The 12,320-nt window shown below is 37.7% G+C and overlaps 1 protein-coding gene across 1 annotated transcript in view; it reads left to right on the forward strand.

The window, feature by feature from the left end:
* Nucleotides 1–11,954, forward strand: part of AR (androgen receptor) — a 1,201,765-nt gene extending 1,189,811 nt beyond the window's left edge. Inside the window, exons 7-8 of the mRNA XM_075323978.1 lie at nucleotides 839–996; nucleotides 4,979–11,954. Of these exons, the coding sequence (XP_075180093.1) occupies nucleotides 839–996; nucleotides 4,979–5,134 (314 nt within the window). The 3' untranslated portion in view covers nucleotides 5,135–11,954. The remainder of the gene's footprint in view (nucleotides 1–838; nucleotides 997–4,978) is intronic.
* Nucleotides 11,955–12,320: the final 366 nt, after the last annotated feature.

Here is a 12,320-nt window from a genome sequence, read left to right on the forward strand (position 1 = left end):
GGGTCATAGGAGCTACTATACCTGCACCAGGTTCAAGGGAAAGAAGATAGAATTAAAATATTTCAATATTAAAATGTCCCCAAAGGACTTTTATGACCTTATTGGGGGCACAATGTGTAACATAAATGAAAAATAAATAAATATGCCATGAAAGAAAAAAGTTAATAAATAAGCTAAATAAAATGCCACTGTCAATCAAAATGGCTGTAACTAGCCCCATACCACAAAAAAACTCCAATATATAAAAATGTCTGTTATAGAATGGGGAACATATTTTAAATGTATTGTATTGGTTCTTTGTGGTCATAAAGATGGGAAAACAGCTACTTATTTTGTTTATTTTTCCATCAATATAACTCGATATCAACAAAAGAAAGAGAGTAAAAATATCATAGTGACATTAAAATGAAGCCAAAGCCGCAAAAATGACTTCAATATCCAAAGGAGAAACATTTTTGCAGCTCTTTTTACCTCATTTACAAAAAATAACCTGATAATGCGTCTGGACAAGACAGGGGTAAATATGCTGGTCTTGTACTGGCTAAACTGTAACATCAAGTGTAATTGTCGCAAGTCCTCTTCGCTCACAATCTTATGGCATAATCTATGTTTATCCTTAGACATTAGTTCTGATATACTCAACAACTTAAGTTTTAACTTACACTTTGTCATTGGGATGCTGCAACTACACTGGGACCTATGTAAAGTAGTATAAAGTCGTATGTAAAAATAGCATTGTCAGCTGGAAATTCTAAGGTAAATTTGTGTTTCCCTTGTCATTTGCAAAGGAGATTGAATGACTGTTCTTTATAATATTTTGTGTGTCTCCCAACCTTAGTTCCTGTGGAAGGTCTGAAGGATCAGAAGTGCTTTGATGAACTGCGGATGAACTACATTAAAGAGCTGGATCGTGTCATCTCCTGCAAGAGAAGCAACCCAGCATCCAGTTCACGAAGATTTTTCCAGCTCACTAAACTTCTGGATTCCGTGCAGCCGGTGAGAGTATTACCATTATTTTTTATACAAAGTAAAAAAAAAAGTATCTAAAGTATAAAAAAGCTTCTAAGAATCGCCAAATTCTATTCATCTTGGATATATAAAATACATAGAGCAGACTCCAACCACTGTGATGGCAAACCAGTGCGATTGCAGCGTTAATTAATGCTGCCTTCATGACTATCGAATTAAAGGATAGTCGGGGCTGAAGTAACTGCACGTTATCGTACATTGTGCTGTACCTTGTTTTCAGTATACTGCAATATTACTACCATATTACTACAATAATAAGGTCACGAGCCATTGAAAACGTCTAGGAACACATTGCCCATCTCATCTGTGCAGAGACTGGCACTTCTGGCATATAGTGTCATGCTGAAATTTGTCTTTATCGTTATCAATCATTTAGCATGCCACTTCCATGACCTTTTCTGCAATCTTATGTAGCTTTCTAAAATACTTTTTATCTGAGTCATGGGTTATGTTCTGATTAATGTAACCTTAATGGCTTTTCAAAATATGAAGGTGGAGACACTATGGGCAGTATTACTATTCATATAAGCCAGCATGTCAGAAAATGGTTAATCTTCCTGTCTTCATATGTATCAGACATGGACAGGGATCCTAATAATCCTAATAATGTCAGACTTCATCTAGGATCTGATGTGTATGGGGTCTGTAACCTGTCCACAGATGTCAGTGGAAGCAAGGATCTGATATTTTGGCTTTCCGTCTGCTTTATGATTTCAGTTGCCCAGAGCTACTGTCACAAGTGTCTGGAAGCAGCTTGTCTCCATTTTCCTATAGAAATATAGTGTAAATCTTCTACATTCTTACTTCTTTTAGTGTAGTATATTTCCTGCATTTTATGCCCAGGTTTTTTTTTTTACCTACCCTGCATGTTATTGTTGTAGTACATGCAGTCAGGTAGATGAAAAGGTAAATGACAAAGTGTCCTCTTTGACTTGTTTGTCCCGCACAAATGTTTCATGCAAAAACACAGAGACGTGTCCATATTTTTCTGCCAGCATGGATGACAAGGGCTAATACAGGTCATTCCTTGTGGAGTGTGCCAACGACTGCCTTCTCGACATCTTTCAAGTCAGTAGTCTTCCCCATGATTGTGTAGCCTACTGAACCAGACTAAGGGTGAGAACGCACTTTGCGTTTCCACCTGCGTTTTAGGTGCTTTTTAGGTCCGTTTTGAGAAGCACCTTTTTCATGCCAAAAGGCATGCGTTTTGATTTCCCAGCAAAGTCTATGGAAAATGGGGATTTCTAGACCGCACTTTGCGTTTTTAAACACTGCGTTTAATTTGCATATTTTGTGGCAAAAGCCATGCGTTCAAAGAAGCAACATGTCAATTGTTTTTGCCATTTTGGGTGCGTTTTGCTAACATTGAAGACTATGAGAAATGGCAAAAAACAAGATTTCAGCAAATTCCTGCGTTTTACCTGCTTTTCCAGAAAACATGCGTTTTGGACTACAAAAACGCATGCTTTTTGGACATCAGAATAATGATTTCATATGTCCCTTTACACACACACATAGTCCGACAATTAAAGATAAGAATTTTAATAAATTATTGCTATTTTTCCATTAAATATCATATTACCACTATAATTTCATTAAATTAATCTATTTTCATTAATTTTCACAAAAATATAGATTTGTTCCTTTTTTCCAATTTTTTCATTGAGTTTGACTATTTAAACTTTATTTAGCAGTGTCATGATGTTCAAAACGCATCTATCAAAATGCAGGTGGAAAAGCAGGTAAAAAGTGCTGAAACCGCATCTAAAACGCGGTAAATACACATGCGTTTTCAGCGCTAAAGTTCTGAAAAAGGCAACTTTGGTCAAATCAATTAAGCCCAAAACGTGCGTTTAAAACTGCAAGTAGATGAACGCAAAGTGCGTTCTCACCCTAAGGGCCTATTTTAAACACTTAGGAAGCCTTTGCAGGTGTTTTGTGGTAATTATGATTATTTTATGAGATAAAGACTTTTGGGTTTTTATTGGCAGTAAGCCATAATCATCAACATTAACAGAAATAAATACTTGAAATAGATCACTCTGTGTGTAATGACTCTATATAATATATGTGTTTTCTTTTTGTATTGAGTTACTGAAATAAATTAACTTTTTGATGATATTCTAATTTATTGAAAAGCACGTACAGCACACAGATGACATAAGTGTGCCGTTCGTATGCCATACACGTTTTACATTGCAAAGTATAGGAGAAGCTTTGTAATTTATTTATGGATCCATCCATGAAAAACACTAATGACTGATAGTAAAAACAAACAAACGGATGTCACACTGATCCAAAACACTTATGACTGACCATAAAAATGGACACACAGATGTCACACTGATGACTGACTGTAAAAACGGACACACAGATGTCACACTGATCCAAAGCACTGATCACTAACTGTAAAAACGGACACACGGATATCTCACTGATCCAAAACACTTATGACTGACCATAAAAACGGACACACGGATCCAAAACACTGATGACTGACCGTAAAAACGGACACAGAGATGTCACACTGACCTTAAAACACTGATGACTGACTGTAAAAATGGACACACGGATGTCACTAATCCAACACACTGATGACTGATAGTAAAAATAGACACACGGATGTCACTAATCCAACACACTGATGACTGATAGTAAAAATAGACACACGGATGTCACACTGATCCAAAGCACTGATGAATGATGGTAAAAACGGACACACTGATGTCACTCTGATCCAAAACACTGGTGACTGATAGTAAAAATGGACACACGGATGTCACACTGTTGACATCAGAACAATTTTTTCACGTATGTATTACATACGGACATATAAGGGAGGCCTTACATTGCTTGTTGCGTTCACAGGCTGTGGATTTGTTTAGAATTTTCTTAACAGATTTGTGGACCTCAAACCCAAAGCATAGTACATGACCAGCTAAGTAGATGTCACAGCGGCGCCAAATTTTCCAAAACACAATATATCATTATCTCACTGATACATATACAGTAACTTTATCCACAAAAATGTAATTGTAACATATGAAGTTATTTAATCTGTATAATCTCTTCTCAGATATCAACACCCTGATATTAGAACATCACATAAAAAAATAAATGTATGTAGAAAAGCCAATGATTGAAATGTTACCAATCAATCCCAGCCATGTAGCACAGCAGTCATTCATAAAATAAGTTGTAAGTTACCTGCTATCAATTGACCAATAACAACTTCACATTCTAACAGCCATTCACAAAGAAAAGTGATAATGATCTGTGATCCATATTGAGCAATGGAGTTTTATCCTCGTCATGTCAGTCTATAATTTTAGATGTTGACTGAATATAAACTATTGTTGTCATAAATTAAAAGCAGTTCTCTGCCTGCAGTCAGCAATGTAAGCAATGGTGGCCATTATCCTGGTTGTCATCACTGGGGTAATATCCTAAATTTTATTTATTCCCAAATGTTTGGAACTGTTCAGCTTCAAGATAAAACATCATCTTTTTGTGTTTTTATTTTCCAATGTATTTATCAGCAGTGAAAAAAAAATGCCGCATTCTAATGAGCTTTAAAATCTTTAGACTGTTTTCAGGAATTGCTGCAGCGTTTGATTTCCGAATGGAAAGCAGCATGTATAGACCACAATAACTATTTTTAATGAATATTTCCTATATCTGAAAAAATGAGCCAAAATGAATGTCCATCTATAAATCTACCAAATAGGAAGTGATGCACATCTCGTTTCAGAAGTCAGCGGATTGCCTTTCATATTTGTGAAGTGCTTTTGGTGTTGCTCATACTTAGACATATGTAAGACAAGTCTTATATGCCCTTTACTGGTAATATGCTATACTGTTTATTCACACATTTTAGTTTGTCTCTTTCTACAATGTGATCCATTCCTTTATCCGTATATATGGTTACATGATTTTGTATTTTTTTCAGATTGCTCGTGAGCTGCACCAGTTTACATTCGACCTCTTTGTGAAGGCTCAGATGGTGAGCGTGGATTTCCCTGAAATGATGTCTGAAATAATTTCAGTACAAGTTCCCAAGATTCTGTCTGGCAGAGTCAAGCCCCTCTATTTCCATAATTCATGAAGAGCCCCTCTGGGCCATTTCTCTCCCCCTGCAGTGTGCCTTAAGGGTCACCATGTACAGATATGCAAAATGGACTCTACTTGCAGCCTTCATCATGTCATGCCACACAGGCATGACTCTTCATTTGTGTGTGATAAAGACAGCTGTCATGCAAGCAACATTCAAAGATGTGTGCCATGTCACCGATCCACAAGGCTCCAGAAGACTGATCTGAGAACATTTGCGAGTTGACTACCAGAATATGGAAGTTGTGTGTATTGGATTATAGACTGTTAATTTCTAAGGAAATATGGGAATTACAAGTTAAGTTCTGTGCATACATTCTTTGTCAGCTTACACATCAGTATATACTTTACAAACAAGCAGTGCAGGGGGTGGTAAAACCCAGATTTCATATATACAGATATGTACACTAAAAGCACTTATTCTCCTGGCTGCAATTCCTGGGTAAAATGGCAAGCAGTATTTTATCCTTGCCTATTTTCTTTGATAGATTGAAGGCTGATTATGCACTCTTGATTTCCAGCCAGGAGACGTCGGGGCTACTCCAAAAGCCAAAGGGATGATTGAGTACTTGAGCCTGCACTGAAACAACACCTCTGATACATGACCCTCTGATTGAGAATTACAGCTGTACTTAAAATATGGGGTTCTGAATCGACTGATGGTGCAAGGGATAAGGAGACAGGAAGCGTTCAGATAAATACACAGAAATTCTTGAGGAATAAAGTCAGCACCGTTTCAGTTACAGACCCTCTAAAGTTAGATGGCTTGGTCTACTCATGTAGGTTGTCTCTTCTCAATCAATCCTTCTGTATCTTTAGATTATAAAGACCAAGACAGTAAATCTGAACACTAAGGCTTTTTTTTCTACCACATGCTCCATGTAACATGCTTCTGTTGCATTTTTTAGCATGTTCACTTCATCTCACTTTTTAGTAGCCGTGTATATATCCAGAATCTAATCACAACTGCAGTTTATATACTTTACATTACAACAAGTGTTTCACATATAAGTAGAATTTAGAAAAATTTATAATTTTAGCTTTATATCTAGCATTGTGAAGGCCACAGATGCCTCAAGCACTGTCAGCGCTCACTAAATTACTATAAGGATCTTCAAAAATCACTTGTTCCACAAAGTCAAATCATTTACATCTAATTGACCAAAAGTGAAAATTCATCTTGTGTAGTTCATAAATCTATACAAAAAGCCTCATACAATCACCACTAGCTTTAGCATTTCAGATGTCCTTCCGATAAGAGCCCAATTCTTTACTATACACGAATCAATAATAATTTACTTATTTCAGCCATAAAGGTAAATGTGAAAACACCCAATTTATTAACTATGGCATAAAGAATAAAGAATGGAGAGAACAGATCTGGGCTGTCCTATAATTTATATTAGCAGCCAGTGACTCCATCCCTGCCCATTATCAGACTAGAGTATACATACATAATACATTGTTGGAAATAACTTACAGACCCAATACAAATAAGATGTGTAATATGCACAGTCTTCTCTGAAACCAACAAAACAGTTCTTCATAATTTGAGCTACTTTTCTGTTATACAGTTGAATAGACAGTGGTGACTGGCGGGAATTGTCCCTAGGATGGGACTATCTCTGGATCATGTTCTCAGAACAGAGATTTTCCAGGATGGCAGACTAGATACAATACCATCACATGATCATTAGAATTAGGATATCTCTAGCCAGCTTCTCTCACACACGATATTTGACAAGTTCAATGACAGAAAACAGCTAGCATGTCTCTCTGCCATCTCTGCCGATGCCCACTTCCAGGTGAGAAACATAAATAGTCCACCTCATTGGAGCATCATATACATGACATTACATAAAAGCATCTGCTGATGAGCAGTATGCTTCTGATCAGACACAACGCTTTCAGTTTTTAGGGTTAATCATTGCCCTAGGCATAAGCCTGGCATCCATTATCTATGGATGTATGTTTCATGGAAAACGTATATTTATCTGTAAACTCACATTTCAAAGACCCTCTAGAAACTTTTATATACAATGTATAAGCCACATACTTTATGTTTAGAACTTCTTTAAAAACTAGAGGATGAAGGTCCATGGGGGAACGGGTTAATCCTTTAATGAAGCAAACATATAGGCCGTGCCTTTATATCCATATACTGTATTTGTACAATGAATGCAGTGATAGATCTGAAGTATATTTGTGATTTTTATTTACTAGATCTGTAACTATTATATTTGACTTGCTTTTGGTGGTAAATGTCTCCTGGGCTTGGACCAGCAGAACCACCAGTGCAAGAGCACTAAATAGTTCCCTATAAAAGCAAGTTTGCACTATGATAAAATATATTTTTGCGGCATTTCTATGCAATTTTGAGCCACACAAAAACCATACATATGTATAAGTTTTGTATGGATATAATTTAGCTTTACAAAATGATTTACTAAATGATGAGCACTTTACATTTATCCTCCCTTTAAATATTTTATACATAAAGCACGATAAGGTGATGAGTTTCCTATGGGTATATTAAGAAAGGGGTTAATAGCCTCGATTCCATATGGGTCAGCTTGCTGAGGATGGTATTTTGCACAGAGAATAGAGACAATAGGTCACTGTTCAGAACAATGAGATAAGATAAAAGCAGTGTGAGCAAGACAAGTGATGTCTGTGGTTTGTGGAAGCTATTCCCTAATCAGAGCCAGTCCTAGGTCAGAAAGAAGCTGAGTATTGTCATCAGTTTGGACTGTGCTCATGCCTTATTAAACTGTCACCTCATACACTTGGGCTTGTAGGGTCCCTTTTAGTATGGAAGGGGGCTAACTTCTAATATACCAAAGTACATAAGGAGTATATTTTGTAAATGAATACTTCTAGAGAGGGACGAGGTATTTCAGTTTTTCACTTTCGAATATTTTTGCAGATTGATGTTGTGTTGATACCAGCGCCCTCTACTGTGCAGTTCTCTAGAGTTCTCTGGATGAACTCAGGGTTCAGAGCATTGTAGGTGGCTTTCGTGAAAGAAAAAAAAGGGCATTTACTTTGTCAACCGCAGCTCTATTAATATATCAAAATAACATTATGATCAGTGTGATAAAGGCAAGGTGATTATGTCCTGCACATGCGTTATCTTATGAGTCACTTCTGAAATCTAATCCACAAATTGCAGACAATTGAAAGTAGACCTAATCATATTATGGAAATGATTTATATAGATGGCATTCTAATTCAGCACTTTTTCACAATCACCAAATCGTGGGCATAGTCGTAATAGCAAAATAACAATCCTGAGCCATATGTCGGATATGTTCTCCTCTAGAAGCATTTCTTCAAATACCTCTGTAATACAACAGAACATCATTTTTATAGCAAATCTGACAGGTAAAACATCTCTATGCCTCCAAAAGAAATTGTATGATAAGGCCCCATGGACCTATCTGCTCCATTATGACTCCCTACAACATGGAGCCCTTATTCAGAAGTGTACATGAGGACTAAGAAAGAGTCTGTTTGATCTTAACTCCTTCTGTATCTCACAGACCGGTGGTCATAATACAGATTTGCACTATACCTATTTGATTTCTTAATAAAAATTATTCAGATGAAAGCATCTGATTGTAAAGAAGTACCAAAGAATTCAGCAACATCTTAATGGGGATATCTCACCTATAAAGGGAATCGGCCTGCAAAGATATCTATAGGTAGCATGTTAGGAGCAGGAGGAGCTAGTGCTGTAGGTGCACTTATACAGGGAGGGCCGCCAGTCACTGACTAGGACCACCTACTAGACCCCTGTGCCTAGAAAGAGCATGACATACAAGTAAGTCCAAAGTCACAAGTCCGAGTTTTGCCACACAGTTTTGTTCCAGCAAGCTTTTTTTTAGGAGAAAGAGCTGAGTAATTTGTTACTAATATATATATATATATATATATATACTAATCTGAGCACAATATAGAAAAGAAGGCTGGCACTGCTACATACCATAATACTACAGATCCCAGATGACCCCCATGCTTATGGATCTGCTGTCTTTTTTGGCAGTGCTCGGTCGGTGGCCCAGTATAAGTAGATATCCAAAGTATGAAATCCAAAGCACTCACAAAAATATAGAGTCAATTGATCATTTATGCAATCAGCGGCATAGGGGCATGGTAAAAACTACCTATAACCACTTTGCTTGATGCCATGCTCCGTCAAGGCCTCCTTGTCCTTGTCCACTAATGGAATAAATGATCAAGTTTCTATAGTTCTTGGTGAGTGGTGTGAATTTGTGGGTTTTCTACTTTGGATATATATTAACACTAGAAGTCCCAGGAATTTCGAGCTCCATAGGGTTCCAATGGTAGAAATGTTAAATGACCCCTCTCTGGGACTTCTAGTGTTAAGCTTTTCCACTCCTCCTGCTGATTGCATGCCACCCATACTTTGCATTATATTTTCAATCTGAAATGTTAATTTTAAGAAAAATATATTACACAAATGAAAAATTGTTCCATTGCTATGTTAATATAGTAAATATATATAGAATTGCCTCTGATATTCAGGATAATATCTAGATTTTTAGCTATATACCATGTGACTATGTCCTAAAACGTTACTGTCTTCATACATGGGATAGGAGAATATTTTACTTTTAATATGCAGTTGTACAGAATAGGGAATTGGTTTTGGGTGGGGGGTTCTGTTTTATCTACATAGAGTAAAATACACATTGCATTCATCTTACGCCAAGAGAAAACCTCACTGTGTCACTCTGACCTCCAGCTCTTTGCTAGTTTAACCGTTTGAAAGACCTTTCCCCAAAATGAAGCTAATATTTAAGAAGCTTCTTGTAAATATCTTAAGGGTACATTAGGCAGTGTTGTAAAATGACTGCATTGGACAATGCGTTAGTGACAGCCCTGGGCTTCCTGGTCTGCCTCCTGGATGGGAGAATGTAAGCAGCATATCAATAAAACACTGACACTTGCAAAGTACAAAATGAAACCACTTTCAATTTCCATGTTTATCTCATAAATCAGTGGCTGCATTTATGTTGCAGTCAGAGCTACAAGCCGTACCAGGAAAAAATACTCGTTATTCCTAATCCCTGCTGGGTAATACAGAGAAAATGGAGATTAAGTAGTAACAACTAAGTAAAAGCCTGAGTGGAGCGGTACTTGCAATCCTGTGGATTTAGCAAATGCCAACCACTTGCCCAGCTTCTTGCTACGTGCTGTGTTTCCGTGGCGGTGCAGGGGTTAATTATTGCCTTCTCGCTTCGCATAGTGAACTAAATCAAAGCCGCTCAGTGCCAAAAAACCCCACCTAAAGTGTAAAATATATATATATACACACACACACACACACACACACACACACACACACACACAATGCATTTATATCACTTAGCTACAAGATGCTTGGAGCCGCCTACCTAAGTGCTGCCAGCAGCTTGCCTGCCCCTTGTATCTCACATATTGCTTCAGCAGCTCTGAGCCATTTATGTCTGAGGACAATATATTGCACGATACCTACTTGTCACAGTAGATATTGCCTTTTATCTACTTGACTTTTCCCTCACGCATTTTAATGAGGACTTTTGAAACTACCTATTTTACATATATGTCTACCTAAGATACTAAGGCAGCGTCATGACCTTCATTTGTTAGATAACGTAACGTCTGTAGGTAGGCAGTTGTGGCCGACTGAAGGTAAGCGGTGAACATATGATGGAACAGGGCAGTGCCTTACTTCTACAGGTGACCGTTGGGCATTGGAGACGCTGTCTACTGACGGGTACCAAAGGCGACTCTCCCCGGAGTATGGTGTACAGGACGTCTGCAGATTGTATCACAGTCACATGAGCTAATGTATGGAGGCTGTAATGCTGGGAAACAAGGACTGACAGATCTGATGCTTCAGATGCCTGTTCTTACCATGCCGCCTTCATCCTTTCCTTGTCGCCGCCTTTCTGCTGCCGCTAAGATTTTTAGCACACTGTTGCAGTGATGGTTCCATATTTAATAGTTGATAGTATGTAGGTCCTGGGAATCTTTATGGCTGTTTTGTCTTCTTATAATTTTAGCTGGAAAAGCAAAAAAAAAAATCAGTTTTTATCAATTTTATGCTTTATATGGCTCTCGTTTTTTTAATGTATGTATTTGAATTTTCTGTGTATGTGTAAACCTATATGGATTGAAATATCTCAGTGTCTTGTAGAAAGTAGCAAACAAATCTGCATTCTGTCTTTCTATAATTTGGCTGCACACATTTATAAAGTTGAATGTGATTTCTGCTTTGGTCTGGAAATGTTTTGTGTATTCACATTGTGACTCAGGGGGCTCAACCTGCTGTGGATTAGCAGAGTGGTTCCACATGGTCAGGTTGACCTACCTTTTCTCAGAAAAGCAATTAAATGCTGAATATACATGGTTAGATGTGTGGGCGGCCCCATGTACGTATCAGCATTCCAGAGATCAATTAAAAAGCTCCCGATGAACTAGACCAGGTCTGCTTGAATTCAGCCAGAGGAGCACACTGCACAAGAAAACAAATTGCCTTTCAGTTTAAGAACTTCTGTGGAGGAAATCATATTTGTGCATCCCTGGCACAGTCACAGGCCTGTCCTTGTACCAATACAACTAGTCCTCTCCGGCTCCACACAAGAGGTAATTTATTAAATTCTGGGCAGTTGTCTGAAAGCAGAGGATAATTAGAAACTGATGACAGAGACGGGAGTGCAATGAGATTATATTCTGTCCATCACTGTTTCTTTAGACCTAAATAAAAGAGAGTCATCTCCTGAAGGCAAATACTCCGAGACAGACATGTTATTGGAGCTGAAGTCTCGCTTTTACCCACACACTGTGGAGGCCGCTATCGTGGGTGGTCATGGTTATCGATCAATGATAAAAAATAAAGCTCTCTTTTTGTTGGCATTAAGGCTTTGATACTGTGACACATTCATTTTTGAAATTATCCAAATGGACCCAGATTGACCTTGTTGAATTTAATAGAGTGGTTCGGGATTTTTTAAAAAACGTACAAAATAGTAAATTACGGTAAATATTAAGTGCCTATTTAAACCCTGTCATTCAAATGATGTATGCTAGCCATGCTGCAAAGAAATCAGAGACTGGTTCAGTGGCCATGATAGAGGTGATGTAATCACAACAGGACCTGGATGACCCCTTCA

Source organism: Anomaloglossus baeobatrachus, chromosome 9 (genome assembly GCF_048569485.1).
Source record: "Anomaloglossus baeobatrachus isolate aAnoBae1 chromosome 9, aAnoBae1.hap1, whole genome shotgun sequence".
Taxonomy (NCBI): domain Eukaryota; kingdom Metazoa; phylum Chordata; class Amphibia; order Anura; family Aromobatidae; genus Anomaloglossus; species Anomaloglossus baeobatrachus.